This window comes from Acanthopagrus latus, chromosome 1, assembly GCF_904848185.1.
Source record: "Acanthopagrus latus isolate v.2019 chromosome 1, fAcaLat1.1, whole genome shotgun sequence".
Lineage (NCBI taxonomy): Eukaryota > Metazoa > Chordata > Actinopteri > Spariformes > Sparidae > Acanthopagrus > Acanthopagrus latus.
Window position 1 is genome coordinate 27,917,458 of NC_051039.1, and position 16,805 is coordinate 27,934,262.

A 16,805-nucleotide genomic window follows, 5' to 3' on the forward strand; every position below is an offset into this window, starting at 1 on the left:
GATTATGCAACCCCTTGATTTCAGCCTAACCGTCTAACTAGTCAAAAGATTTCACCAATGTGTGGCTGCTCCTGAAATATTCATTTAAATGACCTGTGAGTATCTGTAGATTAGTTAAGAAATACTTCCTTTCAGCAGCCGGCATGGCACACTTCAGACAGGTGCTGCTTTCTTTAAATGGAAATCAGCTTTCTACACCGACAAGAAATAGGATGCAGTAAGACTAAATCTTCTTAGCACAGGCTGGATTGAGCACTGGGCAAACAGATGGCTATAAATAGAAGGCTGGTACCTACACACCTGGGTCTACACATGCAGCTGAAGAGGGGGAAATAGTGATAATAACAAAGCAGGCTTGCACAATTTGTAAGCTGGAGATGACCTACCTCACAGCCTTTTTGTGGATGAGACAGGCCTACTTTTGGAAAACCAATGGAGTCTCCTTTGTGGGCTATTTTTTTCATTAAATAGGGCAGAAATGAATGAGGTGTATGTTAAAAGTTGTATAGAAAAGTACGTTTGCGATGTATAGTATAGTGGTTCAGATAAAAGCAATGTGGTGTGACTCTGTTGTGAAAAAAGTGTATCAAATGTAAATTTCCGTCAGTTTGAAGCTGAGTTTGGTGCATTTGGATTATTCTTCTTGCTTGTGACTTTTCTCTGCAGTGAGTATTTTTGCAGACACTGCAGAGCAGACTTAATGGTGCGTCACAACACTGGCTGGCTCTTTTTATTGAAAACCCAGTGAAATCTCAACCCTCTCGCTTCCTCTATAGCAGGCCTGTCACCATTGCCGCATAGCAGTGTAACAACATCCTGTATTTGTGGGAAACCACCAGTAAGCATCGATACGGTCATTGTACTATTTATCTACTGTGTTGAACAAGAATTAACTGCTTTATGTCAGCACTACTTTTGGTGTGTATAAGGTGTACATATAGTTCAGTCAGGCCTAAGTATCATGCAGACAATAATGGATATTACTGTACTGGGAGATATAACTCAGTTCAGTCCTATTATTCCTCTGTCAGAGGCCTCTGAAATATTTGTCAGTAATGGCTTCTCCCTTTCGTCTTTTGGGGGATTATATTTGACATTTAGCTTTGAGGAGTTTGGTGTTCTCTCTCCACTTGACTTTGTTGTTTGGATACTGTCAGTGCTTTGAAATCCCAATTTACTCTCCTGAGGATGAAAACCAAGGCTCTACATTCCTCTGTTTATGTCTTTGAATGCATTCTCTTAGTCTAGATGAAATCCAGCCTCTCTTTACTTGGCCTTGAGGAGCCACTCAGCCCACTGACAGGTGCTATTAAAGTATTTCAACCTCTGGCTAACATGGCTGGGGTTTGAATGTACTGTTGCATAAGTCATGCTTGGATCTCAGATGCCCCTCAGCTGTTTTTGTTCTGCAGTTGTTTTTGTACCCTTCTTTGAACATTGTATCCTCGGTATTACCGTCATTGACAGCTTTTGGCACATTTGACAGTCTTCTTACAGCCTGACAGTTGATGGTTGTACATTCTGTGTTTTTAACCGCAACAATTATGACATGCTTTCTCTTAATACACTTGATTGATCTAACATTGACTTTAGAGACATCAAGTTTTCTGTAAACTGGACATAATAAAGCAAGATAATCCATTTAAACTGTGTCATTAGGTGGGGTTACTGAACTTGTTTACAGTTGACTAGTGGCTATTGGAAAGTGCTTTGAGAATGCAAGAGTGATTAAAGGCTGTACAAATAAACATGACACTTAATTAAAGCTTCTGCAAAAATGCTCCACTAAGTGATTTATTGCATATTAACGCGTGATGTTGAGGATTGCATGTCACACAAGAGGCCAGTGCCTGAAAATACTGAGATTAGAATGGTGCCAGAGTAAAATGCACATCATAGCATTTTCAGTATTTGCCCTAATAGGAAACTGTGAACTTCCTTTGTAGATAAGGTTAACTCGATCAACAGCAGTCTCATCCCTCTTAGAACTGTGCCAATCGATAGCTGTGTACCCATAACAGCTTATTGGGTTTGCATGAGCAGTCACAAAAGCACCCAGATACACTTGTGTATTTGTATTGACCCTTACTGAACTTGGCTTGTTTGTTTTTTTGTGGAGTATCACTGAAGTAAGGAAGTACAGCAACAGCCATGATCCCATGAGTCTACTGCCGCATCTCAATAACAGGAAATGTAGTGGATGCTGTTACTGCTATTATCGCAGCAGTCCAGTCTCAGAGCCTCTAGCCTATCCTCAGGGGAGTCACATAGGAATGTCAAAAGCACAACACAATACCCCTCTCACTGTTGTTTCAGGCCTGAAGGGACGGTTTCTTCTGGAACACATCCACAGATGAAGAATGATTTCAGGAGCCACAACAGGACTAAAAATGGGCTCGCCCTGGAATAGGAAATAACTGCTAACTGCTGTCTGTTATACTTGAACTTAATAGACAGTAACTATCCCTAAAGTCCCTCTACTCCCAGATTAGTACGCATGCTGCAAAGAGGGGGTATTAAGTGAGTCAAAGCCTATCGAAGCCTAACCTGCTCCATGGAAACGTATGGGACTGTAGCTAATCCACAAGGACAAAGCGCTTTGGTCCTGCCCCTGTCCCAGTAGAGTTTCTACAGGGGAAGGAACAGGATGTGCCATGGTCGTGTAATTCCTGCTGGACTTGTTGGCACCATCAGCCATAGGTTATGTTTCCTTCTCAGTAACCAGATCCTCTTCATCAGTGGCATTAATGTTAGCAAATCATGATACTAAATGGTTTCATGGCAACAGACGGAGTCTCAAACACAGATTACATTCTCTTGAAAGTGCAATCAGAAGTGTGTCACTGGTGAGTAAAACTATGTAATCTTGAAAAACTGACTCAAAAGCATTTCACACATGTGTTTAGAACTACCTCAAGAGGCATGACAAACTGGAAGAGAATGAAAGGGTAGGGTAACCCAGACTCATCAGCCACTTATTAGGCTTAGCTCTGTCAACAAACAACTTTGTGACTGCAGAGTGTCTGGATTTCAGTATTTCCCTCTTTGTGGGGCCTGTACATCGTTTCTTTAAGTTGAAAGCAATAGCTGAGGCACTTCACATACCTCCTTCTCAGGTGGACTGGGGCGTGTTGTTTCCTCTATCACAAGTTGCTCATTAATTAGGCCAAAAAAGCTGAGAATGTTTGTGTCTCATAATCTAGGGTTCCCTGAGTTACCCTGTGTCACAGTTTGGCTCTTGTATACATAGGAGGTAATTAGGTAGGTGAAAGAAACAAGACCAACAGGGAAATTCCATTTTTAACAGAAACCTTGATGAGCACATTCAGATAAGTCTTCATTACATAGTTGTCATAGTTGGTAAGGGACCTCATCTTTGAAATGTTGTTAATGTATCTTTGGCTGCTGCTCTGACCTGCATTTTAGCATGGTTTCTGTAACTCTCCAGTCTCTCAAAAACTGGTTCATGCAACATCCTCTGTCAGCAAGCCGCGTTCATGCTGGATCATAGCTGACTTGAATTTGAGCTTCCATCATGCAAAAATAGTTATGAATGCTGGATGTTTAATAGCTGATTCTAAACTATATTGCTGGCTTTAGGTTTAATAACACCAATGATGTATAAAAGATGTGGAATATTTTAAAAGTTTGGTGAAAATCTCATGCTAAACTTATTGCTGGAATTTTTTGCCGGCATTGCTTGAATAATGGCTGGGAGCAAAGTGGCATTGCTAACTTTTTATGAAGAAGAAGCAGCTGTAGGAGTATGAATAATGGCTGGGAGCTGACCTACTCTGAGCTCCTCATGCCTCCTGTAACAGACTACAGTATGTGGATCACCCCAAGCAAAGTGTCGGATTGTGTTGATTGTTTTGTGCCTGTTTTCTGCCAAGCCAGTGTTTCTAAACTTGGCTCATCCTGCTGTCCCCCTTCTCTCTGTCTAGTCTGGCTAAGCGCAGAGTGGCCTTGCCAGGGTGATATCCTGTCCCACCATGTCCTGACCCACTTACAGCCAGGTCTGCTTAAGGCTTTTGCAGCCCAATTCTCTGGTGCAGAAGCATCCCGGGTGTTATTCTATTGTATTAATCCGTCTGTGAGCTACTTCCTTGTCTGTTGCTCGTATTCTCCTAATGGTCTTACTTATACAAGCATAGATTCACCTTTGTGTCAGTCAACAGAGAAATTGGGTCATTTTAACAATTCACACTATCCTTTTTTGCATGGCAGCAGGGCCTCCTACAAAAGAGAGCACAGACAAATAGAATGAAACACGATGACATTTTATTCATACGAGTTATTCAGACAGAGCTCTGCAGGGGATATTTGATATCAACCATGATTTTTAGTATTCCTGTTCCTGTGAAATGTTTGCAGATTTTTACTGTTTGCTGTTTGTTTACCATTTTATCCCCAGTAGTTTTTCTCAGTGTTACACCTGTTTCTTTTGATTCATAGAATTTCCATCCACTCTTCTGAATGAATCTGTCAGAGCTTTGCCTGCAGTGTGTAATTCACTTACACGGCTAGATGCTGTGTGCCAGAATCAGGGTAGAGTTATGGCCTGCCTTGGGGAGAGGAGCTTATCGTCCAGCGTGCTGCTTCAAATAGCATTAATACAGGAGTGTACCACCCTCGCCACGTGACTCTGAGAGCCTATAAGAAAAAATCTGGAGCTGATTTCATTCACTGATCACCAGGACACTCATTCACCCTCTTTCCTGCTGCAAGGTCGAGATGCTGCCCGAACAGCTCCCCACCCCCACGCTGCTGCACTCTGCTAGACACAGATGAATGAGTATGCACATTTGCTTACACAATGGCCCTTTACTGTATTTTACTCCGAATTACGCTTTAGTGTGGCAACAGATAGTGACTCACATCTATGCGACAGCGATGTGACGTACGTATACACTATTCCGTGACAGGGACAGGACTTTGCCTGCTGCCGTGTTTTTCCTGATAATGTAGCGTTTTATTTTAGGTCTCCCGTTAAAGTTATGGTTTTAATGTTTACCCAAAAAGGAAGTTTTCACATGAATAGAGACGGAAAGGTAACACTACCTTTCATGAGACAGGATTTATATGACACAGTATGTAAACCCACATGCAGATTTAGTAGCCATTCCTATTAAATTTCTTTTCCCTTCTGAGATGTATGCCTTCTCACCATACATCCCATACTCACACAGAGAAGTCCATTAATTTCAAAAGAGCAGTGATTAAAAACCAATAGTTATGCAACCCCCCTCTCTCCCCTCAATTGAATCCATGTTTACAGCCATTATCACAATCCTTCTCGGAAAAGACGCTTAGGAATCTTGAGCAACATTTCCCCAAACCAATGAGAATTTCATCACAACTCATACAAATTATTAATGGTGGTGGTAGAACAGGCAGCTATTGTGCTCTGCCAGCACTTCTCTCTTCCTTACTGTAAAGACAGATACCAATAGTGCTAAAATTTCCTCTTCCCTGTTGTTTGAGAGGAACACTTGTAGACTTGTGTGCAGTGGTATGATCCAGTGAGAGTGATGATTAGGGCTTCACAGTTTATCATTTTGAATGTTCAAAGAGACAATGTGTTCACATTGTTACCTAGCCATGCTTTTCTGAAACCATTTTTTCCAAGTTGCTTTGTAGGGCATATTTGATAGCCCATATCCCCCTGTTTTACTGCATGATGTGGTTGTTTGAGTGTTAGATAAAGGTTGGAATTGATAAGGGACTGGAAAAGGTTGTATATTCAATAAGCAGTACCCATACTGTATTCAGATTTGATTATATTAAATTAAATCCCTCTGAAAAGTGTCCTTGGATATTGCTCCATTTCATCATTTCTCAGCACGTCTTTTATGTTTTTTAATGAGCTTACTTTTTAATAAGCTGCTTACTTTGACAGAGTTCTGTTTCAGTAAGCATTTCCTCAGCAAAAATGCATACAGTTCAGCATTTCTTGTTCTTACTGTGATGACTTTTTGATAGCCGACAGATGGTCGTCCTGCTGCTTTCCATTCCCTGGTGCGTACATATATCCAGTCATGCATGCATAACCTAGCACTACAGTTTAGCACATTGCATGGCCCACCAAATATTTGGGACGTTGAATTTATATAAGGTCTGTGTACTAGGCATAATTTCCCCCTCCGTTTTCCAAATTGGTAGTTCCAGGCAGCTCTGCCATTACAATGCACACTGTATCAGTGAGCTCACTGGAAGGAGAGAAGTGGGTGATATGGCATGCAGTGACCAAAGGCTCTTTTGTTGCATCTGTTCAATCAGGAGCTTGTTCTTTCTCCTGCCACACATCCATTTTACACCTACGCTCAGATGCTGACCTGGTGGGTGTAGAAAATTTTCATCTTGCCTGTTTATAGGTAATGCTTTGATTACCATGACATACCTTTTATGTCGCAGTTTACATAGATTCTCTATGCTGCTTCTCTCCATAGAGGCAGCTGCTCAAAACATTTAAGACCGTTTCCATCAAAAATAATTGTTAAGCACTGTACAAAGGACTAGGTATTAGCACTATAAAAACACTGGAGGCTGGGTCCATGGCCCCTATCATGTTTCAGTGTAGTGTGTTGAACTGGTTGGCCCAGCTATGGAGAATAGGGACAAGGCTGCTCACACATTACAGGATGTTTTCCCAGGAGTGGTTTCGCCTTTTTTAAGCTCACACAAACCGCTTCCTATTCAAATGCTTTGTCTATACACATTGTTTCAAAAAGTGACATGAGTCGCAGTGAAACCAGCCTTGTTAAAAAGCTTAATGGACCAATCTTAGGTCCTACTGGGCTAGCCAAAACCATGGCAATGTACACTACTGTAAATGTTTATGCTTAAGTTAGGGTCAGTTTATCACTATTAAATATTGAAATATCAAAAATGCTTTGGTTGACAATGACCAAAATGCCAACTAATTAATGTCTTAATGTAATGTAAACCAAAATATCCAATATCAAGCTTCAGTTTTAAATTAAGCTTTAAAATGTTTTTCCTGACACACGGCATAATAAGATGTAATTAAAATGTAATTAGGTTTCTTAAAAGGCACAGTTAAAAACATAAATTACAGTCAGTATAAATGGTTATGATTTTAGGATGGATTACTGTGATGTTTCTGGAGAAGCTGTATGAACTGTACTGTATTAATAAGTTATTAAAATGTCAGGAAAGGAAGTAAAATCCAATCCTATAGTTGGAATGGAAAAAACTGTGAAATGTTTTCCTTCTTCCTGATCATTACTAATACCCTAATAAACCAGAAGAACCTGTTGTAATTGTAACCTACATATTCTGATATGTAATATATCTTAAGTAATCACTTAACACCATTGGGTTTTTTTGTCTTTCACACTTCCTTGTGTATCTGAGTCAGTTAGAAGGCACCCAGAATTTTCAAGCTGCCTGCACAGTTACTTCCCTCTTCCTCTCTCCCCATCCTCGTCAATGACCTAGTTTGGAGTTTATAGCTTTGCTCTCTGAAATGAAAACCAGAAGGAATTTTCCTCTCCATATGCCTTTCTATACTTCAAACAATGCCAGCAAGGTCTTGTGCGTCAGGACCATTATTTACAGAAGCGGGTGGTGTATGTGAGACAACTTGTTTCATGACAGCATGTGTTATCTGTCATTTGCCCACACTTAATCTTGCAGGTGCCCAGTGACAGCCAGGAGTGGATCACTTACACGCAGGTCTAATGATCTCTGTTCTTGTGACCCTGAGTGTCCACCATATAGCATCCAGTCATCCTCTTTGCAAGCAATATTGAGTATGTCTAATTTAATATTTGCGCACCCAAAAATGAAAATATTTGATTGGGCTGGTGTCTGATCTCATCCTTTGTAATGACGTTCCCAACAGGTCAGGGCCCTGGATTGCCTGAGGTGGTTGGTAGGAGCCGTAATGATTTTTTTCACAAACATTGGCTTAATGACGTCACACCCCTGCCAGCAGCACTCACTCATTGCCCCGTTTGTTTGTATCTGACGTCAATGGTGTTTTGTATTTGTGATGCAATAAGCCTTTAGTCATTTCAGAGAAAAATTTGAGAACAGCATCAAAGAAATCCTAAAGTGTGGCAGCACTCCCAGTGTCATCTGTTGTCCGCTGACCCATCCTACATCCAGGACAAACATACACGCCAACCCATCCTCTACACTCTACCACTGCAAATCAGTTTGCCCAGTATGAGGAACGCTTATATACTGTTATACGCTATCTGTTACTATGCAAGTCTGTTTATTGGTTGGTAGGTTTTACCCAACAACCCAAAAGACCACAAAAAAACCCAAAACAAAACAAAACAAAACAAAAATGGATTTCCATAAAAATTATGATCCAAAACATGGATCCAAATAAGGGGATGGTTCCAGGATTTTTTCTCACTTTCTTTTGCATTGCAATCTAGCATTGTATTTGTTTTTCAACATTTTTGTCAGTTTCTGAAGGAATGCTGTATGGATCTTGATGGGGATGAAAATCCATATTTAGGTGGCTGGTATCTATGAGCGTGAGATACAAATGGCATCATGTGCTTGTTTCTAACATTAAAAATAATTGAACCTTTTTAAATAGAACACTTTCTTATAAAATGATCACTCTCCTTGTTATGAATTTCCTCAGAGTACTTTGGAAATGCAGCTGTATCGACTGTCTTTTGTTTGGTGGTATGTTTGTTCTTCATCTCTAAGCAGTCCTCATGAAGTATCTTAATCTTGAAAGTGCTCTTGACCAAAATGTTCCTATTTTTCCGGGTGCCAGAAAAGTCAGCTGATAAAAATAGCAGAGGTTGACCTCTGGGTGGATACTGTCTCTATTACACAACCTTTTTCATAAGCCCCAGAGATGGGACACTGCTGCTGAGGAAGTTAGAAGTGTTCTGCGGTCAGAGTGTTGGTCCTAGGAGACCTTGAGGACAAGGATTTTCATCTTGCCTATGAGAAAATGACCCAGCAATGAGCTTCAGCCCTTTTTGCTCTCAGCCTGTACAAGTAAAACAAGGTCAACTATTCAAATGCTTAGTGGAAACTCATACCTGCTCATTTTTGCGTGTTTTATTTATTTATTTTTTTGGTTTATTTTTTGGTACAAATGTTATTAAAATAAATAATTGGAGTTGGTTTTCTCAAATAACCAGTTTACCAGTTATCCTGTGGTATCTTTCCCCAATATCTCAAGATGTACAGTATCACCTTAGGTCTCGTTCTAAAACAGGAAACACAATGTTTTTAAGACAATATTTAGGGATGAATGATATGTATTTTTTCCAACCGTTACTAATAACTTGCATTTACCGGCCTCACATGGTGGATATTGACAAGATAACCAATAATTTCACATTTTTGTATTTCAGAAAGAAGTTCATGACCTGTAGGAGATTCACACCTGGGGGCAGAACGGCTTAGATGTAAAAATAAATTATCTTCGCAATTATATTATACATCTCCTGTTAGATTAACATTTTTAATGATTTTTGCATCAATGTGATGAAGTACCATTATTTTACATTTAGAAAAATGTCTGAAAAACGTTTTCTGTACTTAATTTCTTGACAGTTAAATTGAGGTATCACTCAAAGGTTTAAAAAAAGCATTGGTATGTCCTAGAGAGCTTTTTTCCTGTATTTGTTTGCATGCAACTATATTTAAGTTGATTTGTTATGCCATAAGTTCAAGCCAGATAATGGCTGGGCTTCCTGCCAATGCTCTTGTTTTCTTGCCCGGTTGTACGTTCCACACGTATTCATGCAGCAATGCAGCCCTTTGTTCTAGTCTTAAAATGTATTATGAGTCCCCTTGGAACTCCTGGGTTTCCCGAAGCCACCTCCCTGAGCCAGGCACTTCTTGTTTTCCATACCCATGCCCTTAGTCACATTCCCTGTTGCCCAAATGGGAAAATGTTTTCAGTGTAAGCAGGAAGGGATTACATAACCATGTATTGTTTTTTACAATTTCTTTCATGCGTTCCATGGAAAGCGCATTAAATCTCCAGCCAAATTCCAGAAACCGTTAGTCATGGCTTGGCGAATAGAGGTGTGTCCGTCAAAATGTATCACCATGGAGACTGGAGGATACATGCACAGTTGTTCCAGCTGGCCTACGAAGCGGTTTTGTTATTTTTTTCCTGTGTTAGCGTGATACAGCATTTTAGGATGAATATGTACAGTGGTGGAGCTAGGTTACCATGTCTGTTTGGGTTGATGTGTCATCAATGCCTGCTCCTTATTCCATTGACCGCAGGGCAGGTCCGTGTTTGCTTTTAAACTGCTACTTTGGATGCTTACTCAGAAATGACGTCAAATCCGGTTTGATGTCCAATAAAGTTAATAATGCAACACAATTCTCAGGTACACAACTCATTGTTGTTAGCTTTTTGTTTAGCACATACTTGTCACACACCCCCAAGTCGTGTGCACCTATTCTGTCTGTGATACTCTTTCAGTGTTATACATTGTCAACACTGTTTGCAACATTAGATTGTAGGTCAATATAGACTCAAGTAATTGCCTCGATAAGTTCCCAGTTATTTGCATTTATCTGTGTATTTTGAACCATGTCAGTAGAACACTTCATGATGTGTGACTGGAGCAGCGTTTTATAGGGAGCGTCAAAGGATATGACTGTAAGCTAGATCCTGTTAAAGATGAGCTGACATATTATGGGTGGACTGTAGTGTCAAGGTTTGTTGACTAAAACAAGCTCAAATGAAAACTGTGTAGCAGAAGCTTTCAAAAGTCAAAGTCAATCATGCAGTCAGGGCCTGAAAATGAACAAGGCACCTGTCGACGCCTGTTGTACAGACCAATTTCATAGTTGTTCGTTTGATTCAGAAATTAATGTGACATTAATTAATATGTACATTTGTAACAACCAAGTCAGTTAAATGATCAGATGCGTGGCACAATTGGGTCATTGTGTGTTTCAAAAAACCAACGTCATGCCCTTCCCAATTTGAAGAATAACCTGGTATTCTGGACTTCCTGTTTCCTGTTTTTAACACTGAAACTGCGGGCTATCAGTGCACATGAGGCAACAAGTTGTACCTTTGTTTGATTTAGTTTGTTTTTCATGAGCGGAGCGAGGCTCTGATGGAGGCCTTTTGTACCGCTTTATAGTTTACTGTCTTGTGTGAAGTGAACCCTATGTTTTCGTACAGTATGTAAGCCCATTGTTTGAATGAAAAGTGGTGGTGTTTTTCACTGCACATGGCATTTGCGGTTGAGTTTGTTGTTGACCTGTGGTTGTTTTTAATGGTTGAAACTGATGTTTACAGTCAGTGCTGTTGTGCTGACGGCAGTACAAAGCCTGCGCTCAGTGTTCCAGAGCATCGGGGCAGAAAAACAGAGCTCAGCATTCGCTCAGTCAGTGGACAGTGGGCAGCTGAGTAGCCCTGGCAGCGGTATGCCAGGAGCTGCTGAACCCTACTGACTGCCTACTCTGACAGAGGACAAAGGCTGCTCTTCCACATGCAAAACAGTCTCAACCTACTCTTGTGTTTGATTCTTTATGTGTAAACATTTTTATATTGTCAGACCAATTTGATACAAGTGGTTCTTTGTTGAATTTTGAGCTCTATCTTATGTCTCAGCGATTTTTTTTTTTCTTGCCATGTTTTTTTTTTCACACAAGCTCCAAGACACTCTGGTTGTCCTCTGCTCCGTAGAACACAGCTCTTTTATCAGAGAGGCTCAGCTGATACCAACTCAGCCGACCCCAAAAGTCTTGTGAGCAGCACTCTCTCTTTCAGTTGATCTCTCACAATCTGTCCCTGCTCTCATATTTGAGGCACTATTATTTTCAGCAATACTGTTTAATTCCAGTCTTTGTCCCCCTTGATGCTGGAAGTTTTGCAATGGATGTGATCGTACACTCACATTGTCCACATTTTAGTATTTTCTCTCATCTTTCTTGATGTCTTTTCCTCCCTGCTTCTTTGTAAAATCTCCATCATTCACTCACAGATAAAACATTGATTCATACAAGATGTTAAAGAGGAAATATCCTGTTGGTTTTCACAGCTGAGAGACATTACCTAACCGCCTCAGACCAGCGCAGTGTTATGACTAACTTTGGCTGTGTCTCCGGTACACACTATCACGAACATCACTTAGTTTAATCTTGACTGTTGACTGTCTGGTCTGGTGTTTTAGACGAACCAGTCCTGCAAGCACAGCAATCAGATCCAAGATGGGAGAATAGAATGGCCGTGATAAAGAAGAAGAAGAAATGGGTGCTGCTGCTGACATTATGCCAGCCGAAGCCCAGTTGCATAACAGCTGGCTGGCCCCTGCACAACAGCTGACAGCTGAGGTTGCCAATGTTATGCAGATTTTAAGAACACGTAATTGGAAGACAGGAGTCTTGCACCTGGCCTCAGCACCGCTTATTGTGCAGCCCTTTTCTGTGTAAAAGAATTAAGAGGTGCGTTTGTTGAGTCAGGGCCATTTTTTGCTGTGGCTTAGCTCAAGGGAGGTTTGAAACGGTACAAAGTTGAAGGCGCTTTTGTTTTGCCTCTCACTTGTTTGCTGCAGAGAGCTGTTCTCTGCCCACCTAATCAGATTCTTCAGTCCTTCTTAGCTCAATACTTGCATTCTTTAAGAGTCTGAACTTTTTCTAATGAAGTTTATGTAAGCTGGCAATACAAAACCCATTGTTGCTGTGTGGTATTTTTAGGCTGTATTTATCCTGAGCCTTTCAGTAATACATATTGAATTAAACCTCAGCATTGTCTTTATAAACAAAATCTTAACTAAGACAGAATACCTTGTTTTAGGAAGTAGTCGAAAAAAATCTTTACCCCCTGATGAACTCCTTGTTTTTTGATTTAAAAATGTATTGTTGTAATACCAACATGGACCATGAGCAACCGTAGAAAGATTTTTTTTGTCTTTTAACCCTCAAATTAAACTCAGATTTTTCTTTTTTTAATTTGGTGAGCTACTGTGATGCTATGTAGAAAAGAGATAATAAAGCATTGTCTGTTACTTGACTAAAACCCATTTGGCTACCTTCATACACTGAAGACCATAAAGAGTAACAACCCCTCTCTTAAAGCGTTGTGGTTTTTTAGTCATTTATTCCCTCTGCACAGCATGGTGAGAGACGACACTGCAGTTATTGAAATGTCTGTCTTTTTCCTCCCACTGAATTCGCTAAAATGAAACCTTAAAACTAAAAGTTATCTCCTGAGATTGAAATCCACTTTTTTTTAGCTGAACAGTTTCCTTTCCTCTTTCAGGCCTATGAGCGCCGGTTTCCCACCTGTCACCTCATCCCCATGTTTGTGGCGAGTGACGTGGTGGATGAGGAGAACAGCGAGGACGGTTCTACCCAAAAGATTGAGCGCCGCTGTGCCCTGGATGTTGACGCCCCGCGCCTGCTCAAAAGGGTATGATGTTTATATATGTATGTGTTTACATGTTAGCTCTAGGTACATACAGTAGTTTATTAAACTTCAACTTTAAGTTTAATGTTGGTGTCTCATGTCAGTTTAGTATCTTGTGACTATGTTTGTGTGTTTTGCTTTTCAGATTGCAGGTGTGGACTACGTCTACTTCATCCAGAAAAACACGCTGAACAGAAAGGAGAGGACTCTTCACATCGAGTCCCATAATGAGACCTTCTCCAACAGGGTCATCATCCATGAGACCTGCTGCTATTCGGTCAGTAGCATTCACACCCCTGTGTTGTTTAGTGCAGGTTGTGTCCAAAATCCGCTCACAACACACAAGTATATATAAAATATATACACGTTAGTATCCTGATCCTGTCAGTTTTCATGACTTCTTCAGCCCATTGCATTATACAGAACCATCTACGTATATTTTCACAGACAAATGAGCAAACACATTTGCATTCTGAAAAGCAGTTGTTCAGCTGCTGAATGGCCGCCAGCACACCCGTATTAATGGATGTGCCTTCTCTAATCTCCTCCCTGCTACACCTGCAGAGAAAACCATGTTATGACTAGCACTGAGTATGTTGCTCGCTATCTTGGCTCATCTCTGTCTGAATCATTCGGTCCCCTTACATTCTGCCGAACCACGTTCAAATGCAGATCTGAAACCAGCATGTCTTTCCTCTTTTCCTGACCCCACTGTGTGCTGCATGCTTTACTCTTAACTTCAGATCTGTGTATTCATGAATGGATGTGCTCTGAGCTAATGAGGTCAAGCACATCGCATTAGCCTCCAACCAACTAGAGTGCTAATTTTAGGTCCAATGCCGCACAGAGGTTCTTATTGTGTGCTTTAGCGCACTATGCTAACAGTAACCAGAGTGGACAGCTCAATTAAAGAGATAATGGACCTGGCTTAAGCTGAAATATTTTGGTAGCCAAGGGTAATAAAGCTACTAGCACATCGCCTTCATAATTCATTAAACTCTTTACGTAAATTTAATGATGTTGTTGCCTGAGTTCAAATGGATTCAAATTATTTGTTGAAATATCAGAGATGTCTTCTTCAATTTTAATGGCAGAGTCCTTAAATATCTGGTATATTAGTGAAATAAGACATGAATAAGCATGCAATATTTGATCGTATTTCTCATCAGCTTCTGCAAAGCAATGATCTGTGCATGAAGCTGCTGGCTGAATGTTTTATACACTAATCTTTGAATGGATTTTGCTCAGCTTTATTTTGCTAATACCATCCTTCAGTAAATGTCAGCATCAGCCCTGGGCTCAGGACATTCATATAAAACACATATAGAAGCCACCAAAACGAAATCATTTTTAGGTGTTTGGTTTTTTTTTTTCATCTTAAGCACCTTCCCTGTAGAGTGGCAATAGCAGAGCTTCAGTCAAACAACAGACAGATGGAAAATGATTCTCCTTTATATTACAGCATTTATCTTCAGTTTAGTCTCAAACAGAATCTCTGTTATGCTGCTATTTAACATCACCTCTCATAACCTTTGCACACCGGAAACACGTGTTTGCTTCTTTTCTTTTTGCATTTTGTCCTATTTTTAAAACTGTTCGTGTGTAAAAGACTGGCTAATTTTGTATAGACAGACTGACACACACACTCCCACTCACAGTGCACAGAGTGAAAATTGCTCTTTGCGTGCGTCACCATGAAGCTGGGTGTGTGGTTACCATAGAAACCTGAACATGTTGTTTCTGCATGGGTATACAGTATATTATACAGTACATGTTATTGTGTGTTGGTACAGGTTCATCCAGAGAATGAGGACTGGACGTGTTTTGAACAGACAGCGAGTCTGGACATCAAGTCCTTCTTCGGCTTTGAGAGTACAGTGGAAAAGATTGCTATGAAGCAGTATGCCAGCAGTATCAAAAAGGTGTGTGTGTCTGTGTGTTTTGTTAAACCAAATCATTACATGAACATGTGAACTTTGTATTTTTTGTGTATGCACAGAAACAGAATCAGTTAACAGCAGATGAGATAGTTACATAATGCATCATTATGGGTGCCATGTGGTTCATGGAGAACTGGCATCAGTCTATTTTGTCAAGTTTGGTGTTACAGTGTTTCTACAGCATGAGTCAGTTGGTCCGTCTCATGCAATAATTGCATACATAAGCTTGTATAATCTCTTTGAGTGGACAGGGGTCTTCTGCTGTGGATTCAGTGAGTCATCTGCATTTGTTCAGAACGGATGTGGGCAATGTTGAATGCATCCCTTTATTTCCTAGTTGGAAATGGTTAGCCTTTCTTGGTTAGAAGTACATAAGAAGATATAGTATCAGGTGTATTGTTTGTTTTGTTTTCCAAATCCATCTCTTCAATCATATTTTCTTGAATTCAGAGCCTCTAATGCTATTTTGCTATAACTGTGACTCGTCAAAACTTGTGTTTGTGACAGGGAAAAGAAATCATAGAGTTCTACCTGAAGGAGCTAGAAGATGAAGGGATCACCCAGGTGCCACGTTGGACTCCCTCCTCCCTTCCCCTGACTCTCACAAGGCCAACTTGCCTTGCCACCAGCCCACCAGTCCTTCCCAAACTCGCAGTCACGCCCGCTGTTTCTGTCCCGCTGCCCACCGACGTTAAGGACTGCAGCTCTCAGGACACCAAGCAGGACAACAGCGCAGTTCAGGCTGACAGCCTAACAGATATCCTGGCTGGTACACCTGAAGGTCTGTCACAACAGATGATTCAACAATTAGGGCCAGCACTTCTTGCAGTTTGTGAAAACCTGTATACTGACACTAAAGTAGCACTTTAAACATGCCTAATTATTTAGTTATGGAGGAAAATCACTTTGGGAAAATAATTCTAACAAAGATGGTTATTAAATGTTTTGAACTGACAGAAATCAAAACATATTATGTGGTTTTGGTTTCCTTAAAAGTTCATACACATGTTAATTCACCCTGTGTGGACTGAATAATGTTAATTATAGTATTTGTGTTCTTGTGTTGCAGATAAGCTGGATGCAGACTATATCAAACGTTACCTAGGTGACCTGACCCCCCTACAGGAGAGCTGTCTAATCAGGCTTCGCAAATGGCTGCAGGAGACGCACAAGGGAAAGGTAATGTTGTGTTTGGCAGTGTTAGTTATAAGGATAAAAATAGAAAAGGAATTTTGAAGTATGATGACCTAAGAATACCTAGATGACCTAAGACATTACTGTTTACCTCCAAACATCCAATCATCATCAGTGACATGACAGACATGATATGACTGAAGTCAGGTTGTAGTAAGTTTTGATTCATATTAAATATGATAGGAAGGCAACTTTTTACATGCTTATATGACTGACTGACCTCCTGTTTGCTGGCGTTCCATTCAGTTGAACCAATTTACAGTGACCTTGGCAGTGTGGTG

At 40.5% G+C, this 16,805-nt stretch overlaps 1 protein-coding gene across 2 annotated transcripts in view; it reads left to right on the forward strand.

The window, feature by feature from the left end:
- Positions 1-16,805, forward strand: part of si:dkey-237i9.1 (SEC14-like protein 1) — a 30,792-nt gene that overhangs the window by 3,590 nt on the left and 10,397 nt on the right. For both annotated transcript variants that reach the window (XM_037107032.1, XM_037107042.1), the window contains exons 3-7: positions 13,244-13,393; positions 13,536-13,667; positions 15,184-15,312; positions 15,838-16,111; positions 16,400-16,509. In XM_037107032.1, the coding sequence (XP_036962927.1) occupies positions 13,244-13,393; positions 13,536-13,667; positions 15,184-15,312; positions 15,838-16,111; positions 16,400-16,509 (795 nt within the window). The remainder of the gene's footprint in view (positions 1-13,243; positions 13,394-13,535; positions 13,668-15,183; positions 15,313-15,837; positions 16,112-16,399; positions 16,510-16,805) is intronic.